Source organism: Canis lupus, chromosome 32 (assembly GCF_048164855.1).
Source record: "Canis lupus baileyi chromosome 32, mCanLup2.hap1, whole genome shotgun sequence".
Lineage (NCBI taxonomy): Eukaryota > Metazoa > Chordata > Mammalia > Carnivora > Canidae > Canis > Canis lupus.
In genome coordinates this window covers 36,387,345-36,407,808 of record NC_132869.1, presented here as the reverse complement: position 1 = coordinate 36,407,808, position 20,464 = coordinate 36,387,345, and the positions used below count along the sequence as shown (strand labels likewise).

The 20,464-nt window shown below is 54.3% G+C and overlaps 1 protein-coding gene across 4 annotated transcripts in view; it reads right to left on the bottom strand.

The window, feature by feature from the left end:
* The window catches only part of NOX5 (NADPH oxidase 5), a 108,018-nt gene that overhangs the window by 14,060 nt on the left and 73,494 nt on the right, over positions 1 to 20,464 (bottom strand). For 3 of the 4 annotated variants that reach the window (XR_012022861.1, XM_072809377.1, XM_072809378.1), the window contains 12 exons: positions 19,466 to 19,589; positions 18,173 to 18,323; positions 15,210 to 15,420; positions 12,212 to 12,437; positions 10,773 to 10,926; positions 10,354 to 10,532; positions 9,200 to 9,382; positions 7,361 to 7,493; positions 4,368 to 4,510; positions 2,220 to 2,414; positions 539 to 583; positions 71 to 195 (listed from right to left, as the gene is read on the bottom strand). Coding sequence is in view for 3 of the 4 variants with exons in the window: in XM_072809377.1 (XP_072665478.1) it covers positions 71 to 195; positions 539 to 583; positions 2,220 to 2,414; positions 4,368 to 4,510; positions 7,361 to 7,493; positions 9,200 to 9,382; positions 10,354 to 10,532; positions 10,773 to 10,926; positions 12,212 to 12,437; positions 15,210 to 15,420; positions 18,173 to 18,323; positions 19,466 to 19,589 (1,869 nt within the window). In the remaining variant the exon portion in view is untranslated. Of the gene's footprint in view, positions 1 to 70; positions 196 to 538; positions 584 to 2,219; positions 2,415 to 4,367; positions 4,511 to 7,360; positions 7,494 to 9,199; positions 9,383 to 10,353; positions 10,533 to 10,772; positions 10,927 to 12,211; positions 12,438 to 15,209; positions 15,421 to 15,541; positions 15,667 to 18,172; positions 18,324 to 19,465; positions 19,590 to 20,464 lie in introns of those variants that run through there. The other variant, XM_072809380.1, reaches the window with a different exon arrangement.

Below are 20,464 nucleotides of genomic sequence, written 5' to 3'. Positions count from 1 at the left end.
TGGGAACAAGGGTGAGGGGAGAAGGGGGGCTCCCTAGGATGCAGGCAGGGGTGGCAGCCTGTCCGCCCACCTGTACATGATGCTCTGCAGGATGGAAGCAAAGGGGGTGATGCCAATGCCCGCGCCGATGAGCACTGCATGCTCAGAGGCAAAGATCCTGCGGGTGGGGGTTCCGTAAGGGCCGTCAATGTAGCACTGTGGACGGGAGAGCATTGGAGGAGAGAGGGCTGGGTGCCTGGGGAGAGCCGGACCCCAAGGCTTCAGCAGCCCTCCTGGGCTGCAGCCCAAGCCTAAGTGGCTCCCACTGTAGGGCTCAGAGGTCAAGTCTGGAAGAGCCCTGGAATGTCAGAAGGCAGAACTAGGGAGGGTGGGACCCAGCACCTGCGAGGGCACAGGTTTGGTCCCCTTCTCTGGACACCTGGGGACTTGAGGAATTGGGGTCCCTGGGGTCACAGCAAGCCCTCTCTGTAAGCAGAGGCTTCTCTTCCTCTGGTTGAAGCAGGGTCCTTGGTCATGCTCAGCCATGGGAGCCTCTTACCTTGATGTTACAAAACAGGTGGTTCTCAGAGGACTTCTCAGAGACCTGTGGGGAGCAGAGAGCTGTGGGCCTCTGGGAACGGGCGCATCAAGTCATTCTCAGAGGCAATCCAGCCCTTGCCACTCTGGGCAACTGTACAAAAAGGGAATTGCTTTTCCTGCCCCAAGCATTCCAGGGAGCTTGGAGTCCTTTTGAGGGAGAAGATCAGTGGCGTGCTGGCAAACTGACTCCTCAGAAAAAGAAGACGACACCAAAATCCTGACTGGTAGTGTCCAGAGATTTCTGGTGTAAATACTGCCATCGTGGCTTCCACCGTAATGACTGTGTCTAATAATTGGCTCTCAAGGCTCCTGAAAATCTAACAATTGGCTCTTGTGGTCCAATGCAAGTCAGCTTCAAGGGGTGACTGGAGAATGAATACTCACTCCCCCCAGTCTCCAGCCACTCCCATAACTTTCTCCCCGCCCCCACTTGGCTTAAAGACCCTTTCCTCTTCCGCAGCTGACAGATCCCTGTGCATCCTTCAGAACCCAGCTCAGCTGAAGCATCTGTTCCTCCTTATAGCTGTGCCCAGCTGCACCAGGCAGAAAAGCCAGTGGCTGGCCTGGCTCACAGCTTCACCCTGCCCCTGGCACTCTGTCCTGGGCTTCCTGACGGGAGCCACCGAGAGCAGGGAGCAGGCCTCCTTTCCGGGCCTGGGCACTTGGCAGACTGCATTTGGGAGGTCAGTGCACTTCCTTCCAGAAGTTGAAGGAAGCAGATCCTCCCAAACAGGCTGCAGGGGCCTGGGATAACTCTCTGTCTGGTGCTGGGAGGCAGAGTTAGGGGTGACCTTCACAATGATCCAGAGTAATCCCCCACTTCGCCAAAGAGGAACCCAGCTTGACAGTGTTGAGAATGACTTGCCCAAGTTCCCAAAATGCTCAGGGTAGAGCCTGGGTCTCTTGCTGACTGTCCAGTGCTCATCGCATGACAACACGTTGCTTCTTTGTTTGGGGGCCCCTGCATGCTGCGTCCTTGCAGAGGAGGTGTCAGACTTGAACTAGCGGTGTAGGAGGTACACCGGACAAGGGCTATTCTCCTTTCTGTTCTCTTTAAGCCTTCTGATTGCAAGGGGAAAGCCCACGTCATGGTTAGCAATCTGACACGTAACATTTACCAGCCCCACCCCTTTTTTTTTTTCTTCTCTTTTTCAAAAGCAAGAGAGAGAAAAAAGAGCACGAGAGTCTGAGAGAGAGAGAGAAAAGGGAGAAGCAGTGGAGTCCAGCTTCAGACTCAGAGCACTAGCAGGCAGAAACATCTGGAAAGAACTTAGTAACACTGGTTTTTATTGATTTTACTTTTCAAGTTATCTTGATTACAGCACATGCTACTAACTTCCCATTAAAGACAGCAAGCTCAAGCATCCTTTTAATACAATTCAGTTTAAAGTGATGCTGGGGAGGAAAGAGAGAGGCCAGGTAGGCAGGCAATAGTCTCATCTCAATAGGGTGCGACTATGGCAATAGTTATGGGAGGGGCACACCCATGCTCGGGTGCAGGGGCACCACATAATAATGTGCAGTGCTTCCTGGTGTGGCCTGCCCATAAGGACCTCTCCTCTGGGTTCCAAGGACTTGCCACCCATGGGAAGACAAACATGGGCTCTCCCCCTCTCCAGCCCCCGTCTCCGCAGCCTTACCTGGCCTGGCTCGGCTATGGCTCTCCACCGTGCCTGAGCCCCTTCCTTTGTCACCGCCGTGGATACTAGGCCTTGGTCCCCCTGCTGTGGGGTTCCCTTGGGCCTGTAGGATGTCAGTTCCACAGTGACATCCTTGCTGTAGGCCACCGCTCCCTGTACCGAGGTTCCCGAATGGATGTGCTGGTGCTCCAAACTCTGGTTTCGAAATGGAAGTTGCTTTATTACTTAAATCATGAAATTAGTACATGTTAGTTCTTTTTTTTATTTTTAAAGATTTTACTTATTTATTCATGAGAGACACAGAGAGAGGCAGAGACACAGGCAGAGGGAGAATCAGGCTCCCTGCAGGGAGTCCAATGTGGGACTCGATCCCGGGACCCAGGATCACGACCTGAGCCAAAGGCAGACGCTCAACTACTGAGCCATCCAGGTGCCCCAGTACACGTGGTTTTTAAAGATTCACATGTTACAGGACTTGAAAGAATAAAGCAAAAAGTACCCTGAATAAAGTAGAATAGCTTCTCTAAACATTTTTCTATGTCCTTCCATACTTACACACACACACACACACACACACACACATTTACATAAATGAAATATATTTCTTTGTAATCTGTCTTTTCCACTTAGTACATCTTGACTAGCTTTCCATGCTAATGCATATACATTTACATAATATTTTTAGGGACTTACTATTCCATGATAAGGGTGATCAGTAATTTATTTAGCTATACCCCTGTTGGTTGGGCATTTTGATCATTCCCACTTTCTCATTACTGTGAACAACCAGCATATATAAAATAGCACCTCTCCTGTCTCTATCCCTTTACCCTGATTTATTTTGCTTCGTAGCATTTATTATCACTTGGCACATTATGCATGTATATTGTTTGTTTATTGTCTCTCTCTCTCTCCAGAAGGTAGAGAGTCTCCAGGGACTGCGTTCGTTTTGCTTACTGATGTATCTCCGGCATCTAGACTAGTACTTGGAAAACTGGAAGTGCTACGCTCACTAAATGTTAGTTAGATGAATGAATGAACAAGGTGATTAACATACTTCCTGTGCAACTGTCCAATTAGCTTTTTAGGACAAAGCCCTAAGGATGGAATGGCCGGGCCAGTGGGTAGGCATATTTAAGATGCCGACTCGTGTGGCCAGACTGCCTGCCAGCAAGACTGTGCTAACTTATTCTTTGGTGGTGGTCCCGAAGGTCCCAAAGAAACAGAGCCTTTAACATATCTACCCGCTGATTCAGGTGTAGGTCTCACCTGGTTTGACAAGCCAGCTTCCTTCTTCCCCAGATTAAAAGCAGAGAACACCCTGCTTGTTTCCACCTACCCTTTAATTTTTCCCAAAGCTTTGCTCTTGGCGTCTTTCTAGAGGGATGCCTGCCTCTGGTCTCCCCTGGACTTTAAATTCCACAAGGGCTGAGCTGGACCTGGGGCATCTTCTCTTTGACCTTGGCCAGAGCTTCCCCATATTAACATGCCTCCCAGGCGAGCAGGACTGTCTACCAGCTCTGTGTCCAGGTACCTTCAGCCTCCTCCGTCTGTCCTTACTGTGACCTTGCTGTATTCTTCCCAAACCTCCCAGGGCCTGTATCCATTTTGAACACTGGCAACTTGGCAGCTTTGTGGGTTTCGTTGGGGTTCAAAAGATAACGATGCCGCCGCTGATGCTGTTAATGGTGATGATGAGGGTCCACGTGGACCATGCTGTCCGATCAGCTCAGTACTTTACATGCATTATTCTATCACCGATCCTTAAAAGAATCGTGTAAGAAACGGAGGCCAAGGAGGGGGACCACCTCCAGTTCATTGATGAATAAGCTAAAGCTCGGTGAGGCAAAAGGATGTGCCAGGCCTAACAGTCAGAATGTGCTGGAGCAAAGACATGGAGGTGGGTTTTTCGGATCTCTTTCCAACGTCCCCCTGGCTTCTAATAGAGTACACGGGACTCGTGTACTGGGATGGTCAGGCTCTTGGATCACATAGTTAGTTCATAGCCGCCTCACCCCCTGTGCGGCCATCCAGTCAGCGTATACAGCAGTTGCTCAATGATGGATGCTCACCAGCTGAGAAGACAGCAACATAGTCCCTGTTGGGTTTCTCTCCACGGTGGACCCTTCCTCCCCCAAAGCGACCTACCTCTGGCCTCCTCTGGCTCCTCTTCATCTTCAAACTCCTTGACAGTGGTTTGGGGTCACAGTCCATGGGGCATGATGTCTTGAAGGACTCATACAGCCTGTTGGTCCATTGACCTTCAGACCGGATGTGTAGCCAGATGGTGTCTGAGCAAGAGACGGGCAGGGGGTTGGGGGTTGGGTGCTGGCCTCCAGCATGGAGCCAGCCTGTCTCACCTGAGGAGTTGGAGCTGGGCATGAACTGCTCAAGCCCCAGACTGAATGTCCTTGCTTAGGCCCACAGTAGGGGTCACAGCCACGGGAGCTGGAAATCTCATCTCTCAGGTGCAAACACTGTAGTCTTTCTCTAGGAAGCCAACTTAAACCTACAGAGTAAGGGTTCAGTCTCCTCTGCTAAGGCGGGGTCAGAGTGTCCCCGCCTCCTTCATCACTGGGCCAGGGTCTCCCCAAGGCAGAGACCATTCCCTCCCACATTCAACCAGATGCTTGTCAATGGCTCTGCACCCTGGAGGTGCTCAGTTTGGGGTGGGACCAATGGCTTTCATTGTGCCCAGTGCCTGGGACAAAACAGGTGCTTGTTCAGGTTCTCCGCTGAATGGAAAGCTGGGCAGAGAGGCGGTGTAGCTACCCCTCTGCTGAAGGGCACTGGAGAGAAGCCACAGCATTAGAGCAAGGAGGCCCCCCAAGGGGATCTCCTGCTTGGGCATTCTTGCCCTTTTTATTTTATTTTATTTTTTAAAGATTTTATTTATTTATTAGAGAGAGAGAGAGAGAGAGAGAGAGGCAGAGGGAGAAGCAGACTCTATGCAGGGAGCCCGATGTGGGACTCGATCCCGGGTCTCCAGGATCACGCCCTGGGCCGAGGCAGGCGCTAAACTGCTGAGCCACCGGGGCTGCCCATTCTTGCCCTTTTTTAAAAATTTTAAACCATAGACTCTTTTGGCCATTCCATGATTACAACAGAGAAATTCCTTCTCAGAGTAAGGTTTTTTTTTTTTTTTAATTTTAAAGATTTTATTTTTATTTTATTTATTATTATTATTTTATTTTATTTATTCATGAGCGACAGAGAGAGAATGGCAGAGACACAGGCAGAGGGAGAAGCAGGCTCCCTGTGGGGAGCCTGATGAGGGAGTCGATCCCAGGACCCGGGGATCACGCCCTGAGCTGAAGGCAGATGCTCAATCACTGAACCACCCAGGTGCCCCCAGAGTAAGATTTTTAAATACACCAAGTAGCATACAGAGAAATCGCAAAACCATGTGTGTTCGCAAAAACAAAACAACAACAACAAAAAACCCCAAACACATGATCTAAGAACACATGTGCCTATCAACACACGGAACGACAAGATCCAGCAGGAACTACGTGGCCACTGAAAACCTGTCTGCATTCACAATTGAAGAGGATGCTAAATTTCAGTGGGTTCTCTGAGGCCTCGTCCACTTGGTGGGACAAGTGCGGGGCTGGGGGTGGGGGTGGGGGACTGTGCCTTGTTTACATAAATGCACTCTGAAGTGCCCCACACAGCAACTCCAGGTAGGAGGCCTCCCTAAAACGCTGGTGGAATTCAATCAGCCACCACTGGCAACCTGAGTCCCCTCTCGGTTTCTGGAAACCAGCTCCGTAAACAGAGTTGGGGTACGTACCAGCCCTCACAGGGACTCACTCAGTTCACTGCACAAGACTTGGGGCCCGGGAGCCAGGCTGATTCCAAGCTGAGACCCTGAAGAAACCCCCTGAAGAACGGGTCCAATCAAGGGCACCTCCACGGAGTGCACACAGTCATTGTAATCACACTCATGTCAATACACTGGAATACTATGCAGCTACATAAGGAAAAGTTCTTTTTTTTTTAAAAGAACTGACTTGCGAAGACCTTCATGACGTACCATTCATGGAGAAAAAGTGGACTGCACAACAGAGTGAACAGTGTGACCCCGTGTATGCAAAACTATCTCTACGCCAACGAGCCACGTAGAAATATAAAGACGGATCTAGAAGACTGCTCACCAAAAGATGGACAGCGGCTTTCTTTGGATGGAATTATTATGAGGGATTTTCATTTTCTTCTGTACCTATTTCTATACTATCTGAATTTTCTGCGAGCGTAGATCTTCTTGAGAAACAGAACAGGGATGAAAGATAGGAAGAAAATAAGCTTCCTTCTCCCGCCACCACTCCCACCTTTGCCCCGTTGTACATCCGAGCCACCACTCAGGTGGCTCCAGGGCGGGTGTTGTGCAGCCTCACATGGGGAACCCTTGCCTGGGGTCTCACCCTGAAATGTGGGAGCTGGCCCAGGGGTCTCGACACGTTGGGGCTGGGAGGCATCCTGAGTGGAATTAGAGCTTTTCATAAGGATGGGTGAGAGAAAACAGGCAACCAGGACCCTTTACCCCCTCATGAAGTCAAGCAAGGGTCTTGCTCTCGAAGGCCACGTAGGGCATTCCCTGCCAGAAGGACCACCTAAGTGGAAAGACCAATCTCTGGCCTAGGAAGAGGGCAGAGGGCCAGGGGCTGGCCTCACCAACAGCCCAGGACCAGAAGGAAGACACACACATGACTGGGGGGCCAGAGGTCTGCTGGGCGAAGGGGGGTCCGCAGTTCTGTGGGTGTTGGGGAGCCAGAGAGAAATGGTTCCCAGGTTTCCATGCTGCTGCTTATGCATCTCGCTCTGTCTCCTCCCCCATCTCCTTCTCTATCTCGTAAACTCCAACCAACCCTTCAGAGTTCGGCTGCTATACCACCGGGTCTGTGGAGCCTTGTAACCTACCCAACCATGCCCGGCCTTCATGGGATCCTCACGACAGCCCTGACCTCCCCACTCAGTAAGAGTTTGGGCAACTGCTTCCCGGTTTTGGAGGGAGTTCTTGGAGGGTGGCTTTGGGTCTCTGGTCTTACTCGCTTCTGTGTTCCTGGTCTCCAGCCTGTGCTTGACAACCAGGAGAACTCGGAAAATTACCATCTGCAGAGCGAGTTGGGGGGAGGGCATACCTTTCTGCTCTGGAGCGCTGCTGATGGTGAAGGGGTGCCACTCGTAGCGTGCGATGGTGGGGATGTTCAGGTACAAGTAGTCGCCCGGCCTGTAGTGGAAGAGAGGGGGCCTCTTGATGAGGAGATGGGTGACCTGGGGAGAGAAGAAGGTCAGGGTCATCCGTGTCATCCCTGCAGGTCCAAAGCTGCCAGGGGCCTACTGGGCAAGAGGGCAGAGGCCCGAGCCATCCTCCTCCACCACAAGGCAGGCCAGCGTTGGACGTGAGACCCTTCTTGCCTGTGAGTGGGGCTCCCCCTGTAGCACATCCGCCAGCCAGGGGGTGGGCGATGAGCAGAGGAAGGGAGAGCTGAGATGTGTCTGAAGTGAGGCTCGTGGCTTGATCCCACTTCTTATGGTGTGAACACCGCTGTTAGTGGGTCCTTCTCTGTAAAGCCCCTGACTGCTCTGGCCCCTTGCTTGGAACTTCTGTAGTATTTGGATGGTATTCCAACCACTAATGGCACCTCCCCTGGGAGAACGGCTTCAATATGCTGAGCACTCACTGTTGGCAGAGCTGTGTGAAGCACAGAAAGTGTGATCTCAGGCGCCTGGGTGGCTCTATGGGTTAAGCATCTGCCTTCAGCTCAGGTCATGATCCCAGGGTCCTGGGATGGAATCCCACATTGGTTCCCTGCTCAGCGGGGATCCTGCTGTCCCCTCTCCCACTCTCCCTCTTGTGTTCTCTCCCTGTCTAATAAATAAAATCTTAAAAAAAAAAAAAAAAAAAAGGAAGTGTGATCTCTGGTCCTCACAGCCATTCTCTGAGACGGATGCCATTCTCTCTCCACGTTACAGATGAGAAGCTAAGGCTCAGAATGGCTAAGGAGCTTGCTCAAGGCTGCCAGCTAGGAAACCATGGGATGTGAATCTAATCACGGCGAGCTGAGGCCAGAGCTCGATATAAAGCACCTCACTATCCGTGTCCTCGTGCTCAGCTGCCCAGAGGTGAGCCCACCTGGCAGTGCCTTTCCTTTTTCCATAAAAGGCCCAGTCACTCAGACACCTCCCACCCCCAAGTGTAGCCAGTTACCTCTTGAGTCCTTCTGTGATATGCCCCCACCCCCACTCCACAGCCCCCTTCAAGGTCAAGGCCCTCACGAGTTCTCATTTGCACATGTGCAGCAGCCTCCCAAATAGTGACTGCAGAAATCTAGCTGCAACACAAACCCACTTAATAGCACCCTCTCCCAGCCTGCTCAGGGGCTCCCCGTTGCCTGTAGGGCAAGGAGCCTCGGTCCCCCAGGCCCCACCCACACCTTCTCCCTGGCACCTTGGCTCCAGCTATGCCAAATTACCCACAGGCCCCAAATGCGGTATACCCTCCCACAACTCGGTGCCTTTGCTGGTGCTGTTCCTTCTCCCAGCAGCACCCTTCCTTGTCTTGTCTAGCCAAGGAACCCCTGCTCGTCTCTCAGAACCCTGCTGGGGCATCTCCTTCCTCCTTCTGGAGCCCTCTCTGACCTCTCAAGGATAGTTTTGTACCACCTGATGCTCTACTCTCAACAACACAGCCCTGCCCTATAATGCCAGGGCCAAGCAGGACGGTGCCTGAGCTGTCTCTGTGTTTCCGTCACCTAGCACAGGGCTGGCAACTTACAGGCTCTTCATATATGCTTCGTGAGCAGCAGGATCCTGTCATTCCTCCGCCTGAAGCATCACCCCTGAAGGCTAGACCAGATCCTGGGCTTTGCTTGTCTCCTCCACTGCACAGGGGCTTGGCTACACTAGTCCCTACTTCCTTGGGGGTCTAACAGGGCACCCAGCTGCTGCGCCCCACCACCTGCAGCTCCCCTTTGCACCTTGGAGGGAAGCAGATTGACTTCCACGATGCACAGGGCTGCCATGCGGGACACCGCTAGCCCGATGATCTTCTCTAGGAAGAACAGGGTGCCAGGGACCAGCAGCCACTTCCAGAAGTTGGGCCCATGCAGAATGAGCAGAATCCACATGGGAAGGTAGGACAGATGGGTCCAGTAGAACACCTGTGGGTGGGGGGGGGGAGTGGTAGTAGTAAGCTTGCAGAGCTCAAGACGGGGGAGGGTGGAACAGGGCCAGGGCTCAGGGCCATCCTCAAAGCCAGGGCGGCACCCAGACAGAGCCTTGGTCAAACACCCTCTCCTGGGGACAGGGCTGGGTAGGAGGCTGGGGATGGGAAGCTCTGGTGCTTCTTTATTCTGGGGGCTTGGCCCCGGGATAATAGAAGGGTTCCTGGTGCTTGCACCAAACATCTGAAACATCTGCCTAGGGATATCCTGGCTGAAGGGCTCAAGAGCATCAATGTCCCCATCACACTGACCCTTTTGGGTGGGTGGGTGGGGGGAGCAAGAAAAGAAAGACGGTAATTTCCTGGGCATGGAGAAGAAAGGGCAGAGCCGGAGTCTGAGTGCCTGAGCAAGTGGGAGGAGCGTGGGCCGGGCAATCACTGGTCTGAGTGTCAGACTTCTCGTTGGTCAAATAAGGATGCGGGTTCTCCCCTCAAAGCACTGCTGCTGGGGCTCTGAAAACGACTATCTGATGTGACCAGATCAGTCCAGGGGGCTCCAAACCAAATCTGTGACCTCCTGCATCTTGAGGACACTACACATGGGGAAGTGTCTGGAGCATCTGCGTGCCAGGGGAATAGTCAGTGGCTTTGCATATGTTATCTCATTTAATGCCTAAAATAACTTCATAGGTAGAGAATTATAGGTTCACTTGATAGATGAGGAAGCTTTAATCCAACTGGGCGGGGAGGGGGTGAGGGTGGGCACGCCAGCAAAAAGGCAGAGTCTTCCAGAACAACACAGCTTCCACTCGGCAGACATACACTACAACCCAAGGGCAGAACCCAAGGCACAGGCATGTGATGTGCAGAGTAGCCCGGGCACTTCCTGGGATCTGCAGTAAATGAGAGGGGATGCAGCATGAAATGATGGGAGCCCAGCCTGGGATAGCAAAGGGCAAGGATGGACACCTCAAAGTGGCCGCTCCTTCTGATGCAGGAGCTGGAGCAGGCAAACATGAGAAGCAGTAGCAGCAGTAGTGCCACACCGGTCGGGGAGGCCAAGCCGTGGATCCAGCCAATGCCAGGCCTCGTCGTGAGCAGCAGTTCCCAAAACTGGAAGGGGCTGGCCTCGGCCTGAGCCTGGAGCGCTGGAGACAAATGCAAGACAAGCTCTTCCCTGTCCGCCTTTCCTCTGAGGGCCCCAGGGCTCCCCACCAGATTCCCCCCACAGGTAGGGACTTCCCTCCAGACCACCGGCTTAGGCGGGATACCGATCCCCCCACCCCCAACCGGGTCTGCAGGACACACAGGGCCTGTGCCCTGTGTCCAGGGCTGGGGGTTTGTGAAAGGCTCATCCAGGGCCCCTCCCGCAGCCCCAGGCCACTCACCGAAGTTCACGATGTGGGCCACGGTGTGTACGAGGGAGAGCACAATCACCACATAGCCCACGAACTGGTGGAACTGGATGTTCTGATCCAGCGGCAGGACCTGAGCCAGCCACGTGGCCCGCAGCCATGTCAGGCAGCGCCTGAGCATCAGCACCTGGCAGGACACAGCAGCAGAGAGACCCCCTGGCTCTCTCCCAAACCCCCCACTCCCCCTTCCCCAGCAGCTGTCTCCCTGCCTCCCTCTGAGCTGGCTGTGCTTCCTGAACCGGTCCCTTCACCAGCTCCCCTGCCCCCCCAAGCCTTCCCTGCTCCCCTAAGTCCAGAGCTGAGGGTGTCCAAAGCACAGTCTCCGGGAACTGTGGCAGGATGAGAACAGGTTACAGGATGACTGCAGGTGTTACTTGTACCTAAACCCACGAGAAGCACATTGTGTCCACAGGGTGGACCCTCATATATCTGTACGTCAGCCCAGCACCTGTTATGTCTAGTTCTCGAGGTGTCCTGGAGGAACACCGGGTTTTTCCAAGGCCCTCCTTGCTCATTTGCTTTAACATATGTGAGCCCAGATATGTGGACTTGGTGATGACGTTGTCTGATTTTATTTTATTTTATTTTTTTAATTTTTTTTTTCATTGTCTGATTTTAGCCAAGCTAAACTGCCTCTCTCAGAAAGGACAAGTAGCTCAAGGAGTTTCCCTGCAGAGGAAGCGCTGATTCAAAGCAGTGTTAATAACTCAAGTGACCAAGCAAATGAGTCATGGGTCTCTAACCCTTGGTATGTAGCCAGGTCTGAGGATAAAAATAAAACCCACACAAGAGGCTGACATTATCAAGAAGAGTATGTGGACTAGAGATGTACATCCCTGATCATTAAGGATGATTCTTGCCTGATAGTTACCGCGTGCCCCGCGTCTGACGGCTACTGATAATAGGGCATGCACATCATCCGAAGGAAATATGTTGTGTCATTGGAAGGGTTTTTCGCTGTTTTAATTATAGGAGCACACAATCAAAAGATGCTTGGAGACCTCGCTCCCTGGCCCAGAGCATCATATTCGGACGCATTAGCCTGTCACTCAAGGGCTCTTATCCCGGACTCCATCTGCTGGGCGCCCTGCACAGAAGCTGCCCATCTCCCCCTGGGGTCACCGCAGGATGTTGTGAACATCAGATGGGAAGGGCTTAGCACCCCCTGAATGTCCATAGTAATTGCACAAAAATGCCTGCTGTGTTTTACAGGCTGTGTGACCACGGACAAGTCACTGCCCCTCTCTGGGCCTCAGTGTCCACCGAGTGTTGACCTTCCGAGGCGCCCTCCCGCCCTGGTGCTCCAGGAGTCCACGTGTGGGTCCCTGCGGCCCTGAGGAACCTACATCAGCATCCCCACTCTCCCCACCCCACCCCGGCCACCTCTGGGCATCCTGCCCGCGGAGTCCTACCGCGATGAAGCTGCCGTCGAGGTTGAGGCACTGGCCGCAGCCCTTGGCCACCATGACGCTGGCGCCCCGGGCCCGGTGCTCGCTGGCCGCCAGCGCGAAGAGCAGCAGGTGGAGGCCCGCGAAGGCCGCCAGGCAGAGCAGGTGGCTGCGGTGGTTGTGCCAGTAGGCCCAGGTCAGAGCGCGCGCGCGGCGCGGGGCGGCGGGGGGCGTCAGCCAGTGGGCAGCACTGCAAGGGACCGGCTGTGCTCAGGGCAGCTGCGGAGGGGAACGGGCCCCGGGGGCACCGAGGCACCCCACGCCCGCTGCCTTCCACCCACTCTCCGGGGCCTCGTGGCAAGCCGGCCGGCTTCCCGGTACACCCGGGAACAGAGAGGCCAAGCCACTGGCCCAGGGTCACACAGCTCGGCAAGGCCGAGATGGAACTCCCACCTGTCTGACGCTGCATCCGCCGCCGTTCTTATTACCTCCTTTACTTGCCAACCAAGGAGAGGGGGGAGTGATCCGAAAGGATGGAAGAGGGCAGCCCCCAAGGCCCAGCGGTTTAGCGCCGCCTTCGACCCAGGGCGTGACCCCGGAGACCCGGGATCGAGTCCCGCATCGGGCTCCCTGCATGGAGCCTGCTTCTCCCTCTGCCTGTGTCTCTGCCCCTCTCTCTCTCTCTCTGTGTCTGTCTTGAATAAATAAATAAAATCTTAAAAAAAAAGAAAGAGGGATCCCTGGGTGGCGCAGCGGTTTAGCACCTGCCTTTGGCCCAGGGCGCGATCCTGGAGACCCGGGATCGAGTCCCACGTCGGGCTCCCGGTGCATGGAGCCTGCTTCTCCCTCTGCCTGTGTCTCTGCCTCTCTCTCTCTCTCTCTGTGTGTGACTATCATAAATAAATAAAAATTAAAAAAAATAAAATCTAAAAAAAAAAAAGAAAGAAAGAATGGAAGAATCTGAGATATGTTGTGGTGGATAACCCACAAGTGAGCTAACACACCGAAAGAATCAACCGCGAGGGCTTGGAGTCAAACTTAGGTGTGTTGTTACCCTCTATTTTATTTTCTCCGCAGCCCTTACCTGTTTAGTGCCCCTCTAGTTTATGCGTCTGCTTATCGGCATTATAGACATTACCTATAAATCAGCCGTGCCTGCCCGACCACGTTGAATAAGTGTGTGCCTTTGCTAATTATTTGTGTGATCCTAGATAAGCTCCTTTAGGTGACGTGACTAATTTCCTTTTGGGCGTTGCTATAAAATGCACGGGTCTATTCGTAAAAATGCCCAGCCAATAGTGGGTGCTTAACACTGTGAAGTTGATTCTGAAAAGACACTGAAAACGGAGGCTTGACAACAGTTGCCCCGCACTACAGACCTTTGTCCCCTCTGAGAAAGCGGGTCAGGCTGGATGGACCTGGGCAGGCAGGATGCTGCCGGGCAGGGCAGGCGGCTGCGGGGCGGGGCTGGGCGGGGCTGAGCTGGACGCGGAGGGGCTGGGTGGGCGGGGCCAGGCAGGCTACAGCGGGGCGGGGATGGGCGGGGCCAATCAAGATAGGCGGGGAGGGGGGCGGGTCCAGGCAGGCTGCTGCGGGGCGGGGCTGGGCGGGGAGGGCGAGGCAGGGGTTTTGGCGGGGCTGAGCAGGACGCGGAGGGGCTGGGTGGGCGGGGCCAGGCAGGCTACAGCGGGGCGGGGCTGGGCGGGGCCAATCGGATAGGAGGGGCTGGTGGGCGGAGCCAGGCAGGATGAAGAGGGGCAGGGCTGGGCGGGGAGGGCGAGGCAGGGGGTTTGGCGGGGCTGAGCAACGCGGAGGGGCTGGGTGGGCGGGGCCAGGCAGGCTACAGCGGGGCGGGGCTGGGCAGGGCCAATCGGATAGGAGGGGCTGGTGGGCGGAGCCAGGCAGGATGAAGAGGGGCAGGGCTGGGCGGGGAGGGCGAGGCAGGGGGTTTGGCGGGGCTGAGCAACGCGGAGGGGCTGGGTGGGCGGGGCCAGGCAGGCTGCGGAGGGGCGGGGCTGGGCGGGGCCAATCCGGATAGGCGGGGAGGGGGCGGGGCCAGGCAGGCTGCTGCGGGGCGGGGCTGGGCGGGGCCAAGCAGGACGGGAGGGGGCTGGTGGGCGGGGCCGGGCCGGCTGCGGAGGGGCGGGGCTGGGCGGGGCCAATCAGGATAGGAGGGGCTGGTGGGCGGAGCCAGGCAGGCTGCTGCGGGGCGGGGCTGGGCGGGGCTGAGCAGGACGCGGAGGGGCTGGGTGGGCGGGGCCAGGCAGGCTACAGCGGGGCGGGGCTGGGCAGGGCCAATCGGATAGGAGGGGCTGGTGGGCGGAGCCAGGCAGGATGAAGAGGGGCAGGGCTGGGCGGGGAGGGCGAGGCAGGGGGTTTGGCGGGGCTGAGCAACGCGGAGGGGCTGGGTGGGCGGGGCCAGGCAGGCTGCGGAGGGGCTGGGCTGGGCGGGGCCAATCCGGATAGGCGGGGAGGGGGCGGGGCCAGGCAGGCTGCTGCGGGGCGGGGCTGGGCGGGGCCAAGCAGGACAGGAGGGGGCTGGTGGGCGGGGCCGGGCCGGCCGCGGAGGGGCGGGGCTGGGCGGGGCCAATCCGGATAGGCGGGGAGGGGGCGGGGCCAGGCAGGCTGCTGCGGGGCGGGGCTGGGCGGGGCCAAGCAGGACGGGAGGGGGCTGGTGGGCGGGGCCGGGCCGGCTGCGGAGGGGCGAGGCTGGGCGGGGCCAATCAGGATAGGCGGGGAGGTGGGCGGGTCCAGGCAGGCTGCTGCGGGGCTGGGCGGGGCCAAGCAGGACAGGAGGGGTGGGAATGGGCGGGGCCATGCGGGATGGGCGGGGCCGGGCAGGCTGCGGAGGGGCGGGGCTAGGCGGGCTGTTGCGGGGCGGGGTGGGGCGGGGCGGGGCGGGGCCAGGCAGGCTGCGGAGGGGCGGGGCTGGGCTGAGGGATCCCCGAGCGTTCAGACCAGCCTGCGCAGCTGGAGCGGCACCTGCACGCGGGCGGTACCCACGCGGGACGCAGAGCCGCACCTGATGGTCAGGTTCTCCATGACCCCGGGGAAGCGCTGCAGCTCGTCCCGCAGCTCGTCGAAGGTGATGGCGCCGTTGCAGTCCTTGTCGGCCGACTCGAAGAGCGCCAGCGTCAGCTGGTCCAGCTTCTCGTCGGGCAGCGAGATGGCGCTCTCGCGCATGCACGACCGCAGCACGGTGCGCAGCTCGTCCGCGTCGATGGAGCCGCTGCCTGTCCCAAGTGGGGATGCAGCCGAGTGAGGACTTGTGCTGGGCCCCACTCTGTACCTGCAGACCCCTCCCTGCCGTGCCCAGCCTTTGCGTGGGGTGGTGAACCTTCCCTATGCGCCCACCTCCGGTTTTCTGCCAACCAAGTCCCTTTTGGGGTATAGACCAGGCAAAGTACACAATGTCATCCTTGGCTCAGAAACGTTGCGTGGCTCCCTACTGTCCTGCTCAGCAGAGATAAACTCCTGCCCAAACATGGAGAATCTTAGTGCATGCCTTTCTCCAGAATCTGCAGCCTCCTTTCTAAGTACTGAGCTTCCAAGACCATCTGCACAGAAGAGAACATTTTTGCTTGATTAATCTGTAAGGAGCTAGGTGCCTAGAGCCTCAATTATCCAGAGGCAAATTGTACATGGGTTGGTGGTGAAGGAAGTTCCCTTTTGTTCTCCAGCTTGTAGCAGAATTTGCTCTTCCATGTTGTCCTGAGAGGTCAGAGCTGGGTACCCACGTCTGGCCATGTGACCTTACATGCACATGAGGGTGTGATGGGAAAAGGAAGCCAAATCTACCCACTGAGATGAGATTGGGGGCGGGTTTTTTTGTTTTGTTTTGTTTTGTTTTTGTATATATTTCCATTCTTCATAAGCAGCAGAGCCTGTGATTAATGAGTTCTTGGCGTGATTTGGTGCGGACACACTTGAGGTAGCTTCCTGTTTCTGCCCCTTACTAACTGATGGTGGGCTGTAAGTCCTATGGAAGTGAACCTTACTTTGCTCATCTATAAAATGGAGATAATAATTCGTCCCTTTCAGAACTGGCTCAAGAAAAAAAAAAAAAAAGAACTGGCTCAAGGACAATTGATAATTATAAAGCACTTATTGCAGTATCTGGAAAAAGGTAGTTGCATATACATGGAAAGTCGTATTGGTACCGTGATCACCATGAAGGCCCAAGCCAAAGTCCGTAATCACATGACAGGGAAGAGTCGAACGTACCACTCTCCCATCACATGTCCTGTCCTTCAGCTCGCCTGGTTAAGAGCCAGCACGCAACAGGTTTCTAACTGCAGCCAGAGCTCCAGTTCCTCCCCAGCTCCCTTCATATCCTCTCAGTGGTCCAGCTTTATTCACTCATTGGCTAATTTCAAATCCAGGATTCCTCTTCACTATTATTCTCATACACACATTCCTCTCCCTTGTCCCGCTATCCTATTCCAGCAACCTAAACATATCCCATCCCTGAGTGAATCTAGCCACCTGTTCTCTCCCTTCCTGCACCAGGGCAGCTAATAGAACATTTTTGCAGAAAAGCACCCAAGAGAGCAGGAAGCTTTGATCCCCAGCCACAGCAAGGCCTTCAACTTGCCTACCAACCTTCTCCTGTATTCCTAGTGAGATCACTCTTGTATTGTCTGCAAGGACCACTTCTCACCTCTATGCGCATCCAATCCCTGCCTGGCTGTCAAAGAAAACAGAAGCCACTGGAAGGGAATGCCCTCTAGTTATACATCTCCTGCTCTTCCCTGCCTTCCTCCCCTCCACTGTCTGCAAGGAGAAGGTGAGTGTGCTGCTTCTCCTGTCACAAACCAACCTCTCGGGAGTGACCAAAGCTTGGTGGTCAGAAGGCAGTCAGTGAGGACTGTCCCATGGAGACTGGGAGGAAGATGTTTAGGTAGCAGGTATGGCCAACTGCCTATGTACCAGGGGAAGGAGGTCAATTTGAGGAGTGGGTTCCAGGAATGAGGTCTGGCTAGATTGAATCAGGTAGGACCGGGAGGTAAAGAAACCCCATAAGCCAGAGGGCCCTTCCCTGGGAGCAGGCCTGCAGCTAGGTAGAGCTTTTCAGGATGCAAATCCAGCCCAGTGACTTCTCTGCTCAACACTCTTCAGTGGCTCCCTGTGGCTGAGGCTGAGACACCAAACTGAGACTCCAAACCGAGACTCCAAACCTTGGAGACCTGTCCAGTCTCACTGGGTGCCTCTTTCTCACTGCAATACCTCTTCTTCTGATGATTCCAGGCCGTCAGAGATGCCTGATGCCATAGAGCAGCCAAAGATTTGAAAGCAGGACATTCATAGCAGTGTCATTTATAATGGAAAGAAAGAAGAAAGAAAAGAAAAGAAAGAAAAGAAAAGAAAGAAAAGAAAAGAAAGAGAAAGAAAGAAAGAGTGCTGGGAAAGGGAGACAATGAAATTCTCCAGTTTGCTTGAATAAATAGTACTAAATAACAGGTGACACCTATAAAGGTGTGCTGAGCACTGTTCTGAATCTACATAAGTTAACTTAATCCTATCAGCCTCATGAGTGTACACTTTTATAACCATTATTCGCATGTAATAGGTAAAGAAACTGAGGCACAAAGGAGTTAAGTGACTTGCCAGAGGCTCCATGGTTATTAAAAAGTGGTGGAGCTGAGATCTGAACTTTGGCAGCCTGACCTCCAAGTCAGAGATCTTAAGTCCGAGGCTGTGCTGCGTGGGACACAGGACACAGGGTCGCATATGTCAATATTGTGGAATAGGACGCAGCCACAGAAAGTGATGCTCTAAATACACTTGAGTTACCACTTCATACCCACTAGGATGGCTACTGTTAAAAAACAAACAAACAAACAAAAAACAAATAGCAAGTGTGGCAAGGATGTGGAGAAATTGGAACCTTGTGCATGGCTGGTGGGAAGGTAAAACAGTGCAACCTCTATGAAGAGTAAGGCATTCCTGGAAAGATTAAAAACAGGACACCTCCAGAGTCCTTACCATCAACGTCGTACACCTGGAAGAGGAATTTGAGTTTGTCCATGGGGTTGCCGTGGATGAGCAGGGTCAGCGCCTCCAGCAGCTCCTGGAGGGTGATGGTGCCACTTCCATCGGAGTCAAACAGGGTGAAGAATCTCTCTGCAAAGAAGGACTGTGGCGGGGAGAAGACAGGAGACAGGCACCAGCTGGCTGTGGGGCCTGGATTAGAGGTCATGCAGGGGGTGTGCGCATGCGCCCTGGGGTGGTGGGCTCGAGGCAGGACCCCGGGGCTTGCACACACGGTGTGATTTACCACTTGGCCACACCAGGAGGTGGTGTCCACGGCCCATCCTGCTTGCCCAGAGCAAGTTTGGACTCCCGTGGAAGAACTATTCAGATCCCAGGAGAAGGATGGGCTTGTGTCTGGGCCTCTGGCCCCCTGCTAGTTCTCAACTTGGTCATTTATACAGGCTCTGTGTCCCCTGCACGCCGTCACCCTCATCAGCCATGCAGTCCAGACCCCTCAGCATGTGAAAAGGGTCAGAGGGCTGCGTCTGCAGGCTCCTTCCAGGTCCTGTCTTATCCCCTTGGGATGACCACAAGGGCCAAGGAAATCAGGAAGGTAGCTCTTAGAGGGCAGATGGTACTTGAATACTGGGATCATCCCTGTACTCATTGTTTAGGCTGCCTGTGGCCTACACTTAAGGCTTGCTCTTTCTTTTTCTTTCTCTCTCTCTCTTTCCCTTGGGAATGGTGTGGGAGTTTCGTGTATACAAATCATCAAGAAACTTATTTCTTGGAAGGAGGCTTATGGACATCACAGCATCCACTCTGCCCATGAGGCTGGTGGAAAATATGAGGCCAAATATATTTCTTAAGATCTGGCAAGGGGCACCTGGGAGGCTCAGTGGTTGAGCAACTGCCTTTGGATTGGGTCATGATCCTGGGGTCCTGGGATCAAGTCCCGCATCAGGCTCCCTTCATGGAGCCTGCTTCTCCCTCTGCCTGTGTCTCTGCCTCTCTGTGTCTCTCATGAATAAATAAATAAAATCTTAAAAAGAAAAAATCTGGTGAGCTACTGATACCTAACTTCACATGTCGTGCTGAAGATCCCAGGAGGCGTGGCCACCAGAGGGATGGAAGAGCATGAGCAGCAGACACAGAAACATTCTCTGATCCTGATCAGGGTGGGGCCATAAGCCCTGAGGACGCCCAGGGAGCCATCTTTCCCTCCTAGCGAGGTGCTGTGTCCCTGAGAGCCAGATTGCCCTTCCTTTATGAATGCAGGGCCCCACTTCCAGAGTAGACACTTGCCTCTTTGACATTCAGGGCTGTTTTGAATTGTTGCAGGTTGATCTCCCTGTCTTTTTCCGCAATGGTCTCAAACTGGTGTGTCACCCACTGAAGCCACTTGGCATCTTCCTCGGTACTCATGGTGCTGGGAGAAAAGGAGACAGGTTTATGGGTTTGAGGTGGTCAAGGGCTCCTGGTGGTTCCAGGACCTGTGCCTTCTTCTCACTATGGCCTCGGGCCTTCCATGGGTTGGATCAGCTTCGCCTGTGGGATGCAAGCCTCTGCAAGATTGCTTCTTTAAGTCCCTAAGTCCCTGTCTCTTTCTTCCATCTGGCATCAGCTAGCCTGGCCTCATGTGTCTTTAGGTTCTGGAATCATAGGGTCCCATGAGATGGAGCCCAGATTGTGGGCATAAGATCAGAGAGTGGCAAACTCTGGGAATGCAAGTAACATGATGACATTACTTCCCCACTTTGCATTCCAACAGCTCTTTACTGTTTTCCAAATATTTCCCACCCCCTACTTCATTTGGTCTCATAGCCTGGTGAGTCATGATGTTTTATAGGGAGGAAATAGATTCAGAGCAGCTGAGTATTTTAGCGAAATTTATTCAGCCAGTGAGAAAGGGAGAGAGAGAATTCAAATCCGAGGCCAGCGTGTTCTCCACCGTGTCCCAGAGACGCCACCCTCTGCTTCAACACTTCTAGTACAAGCCACACCAGGATTCAGACCTTGAGTCTTGACTCCCTGAGTCCAGGGCATATTCTTTGATGTCCCCAGGGTATCAGCTAACTAGCACCCTCACAAACAAGCTTAACTATGCAATGACCTGAACAGAGGTGATAGTGATAAATGAGGATACCACTCTCTGTGGCATCAGAACCCAACAGACCAAACTTGAAGCTGTGAGTGAGGATTTATAAACGTTCCTCTGAGAGAGTGGCTTTGTATCCCATGAGTTCAATATAACCTTAAATGACTTAACTGCAGTCGATCCTCATTGCTCATTGTTTGTTGATC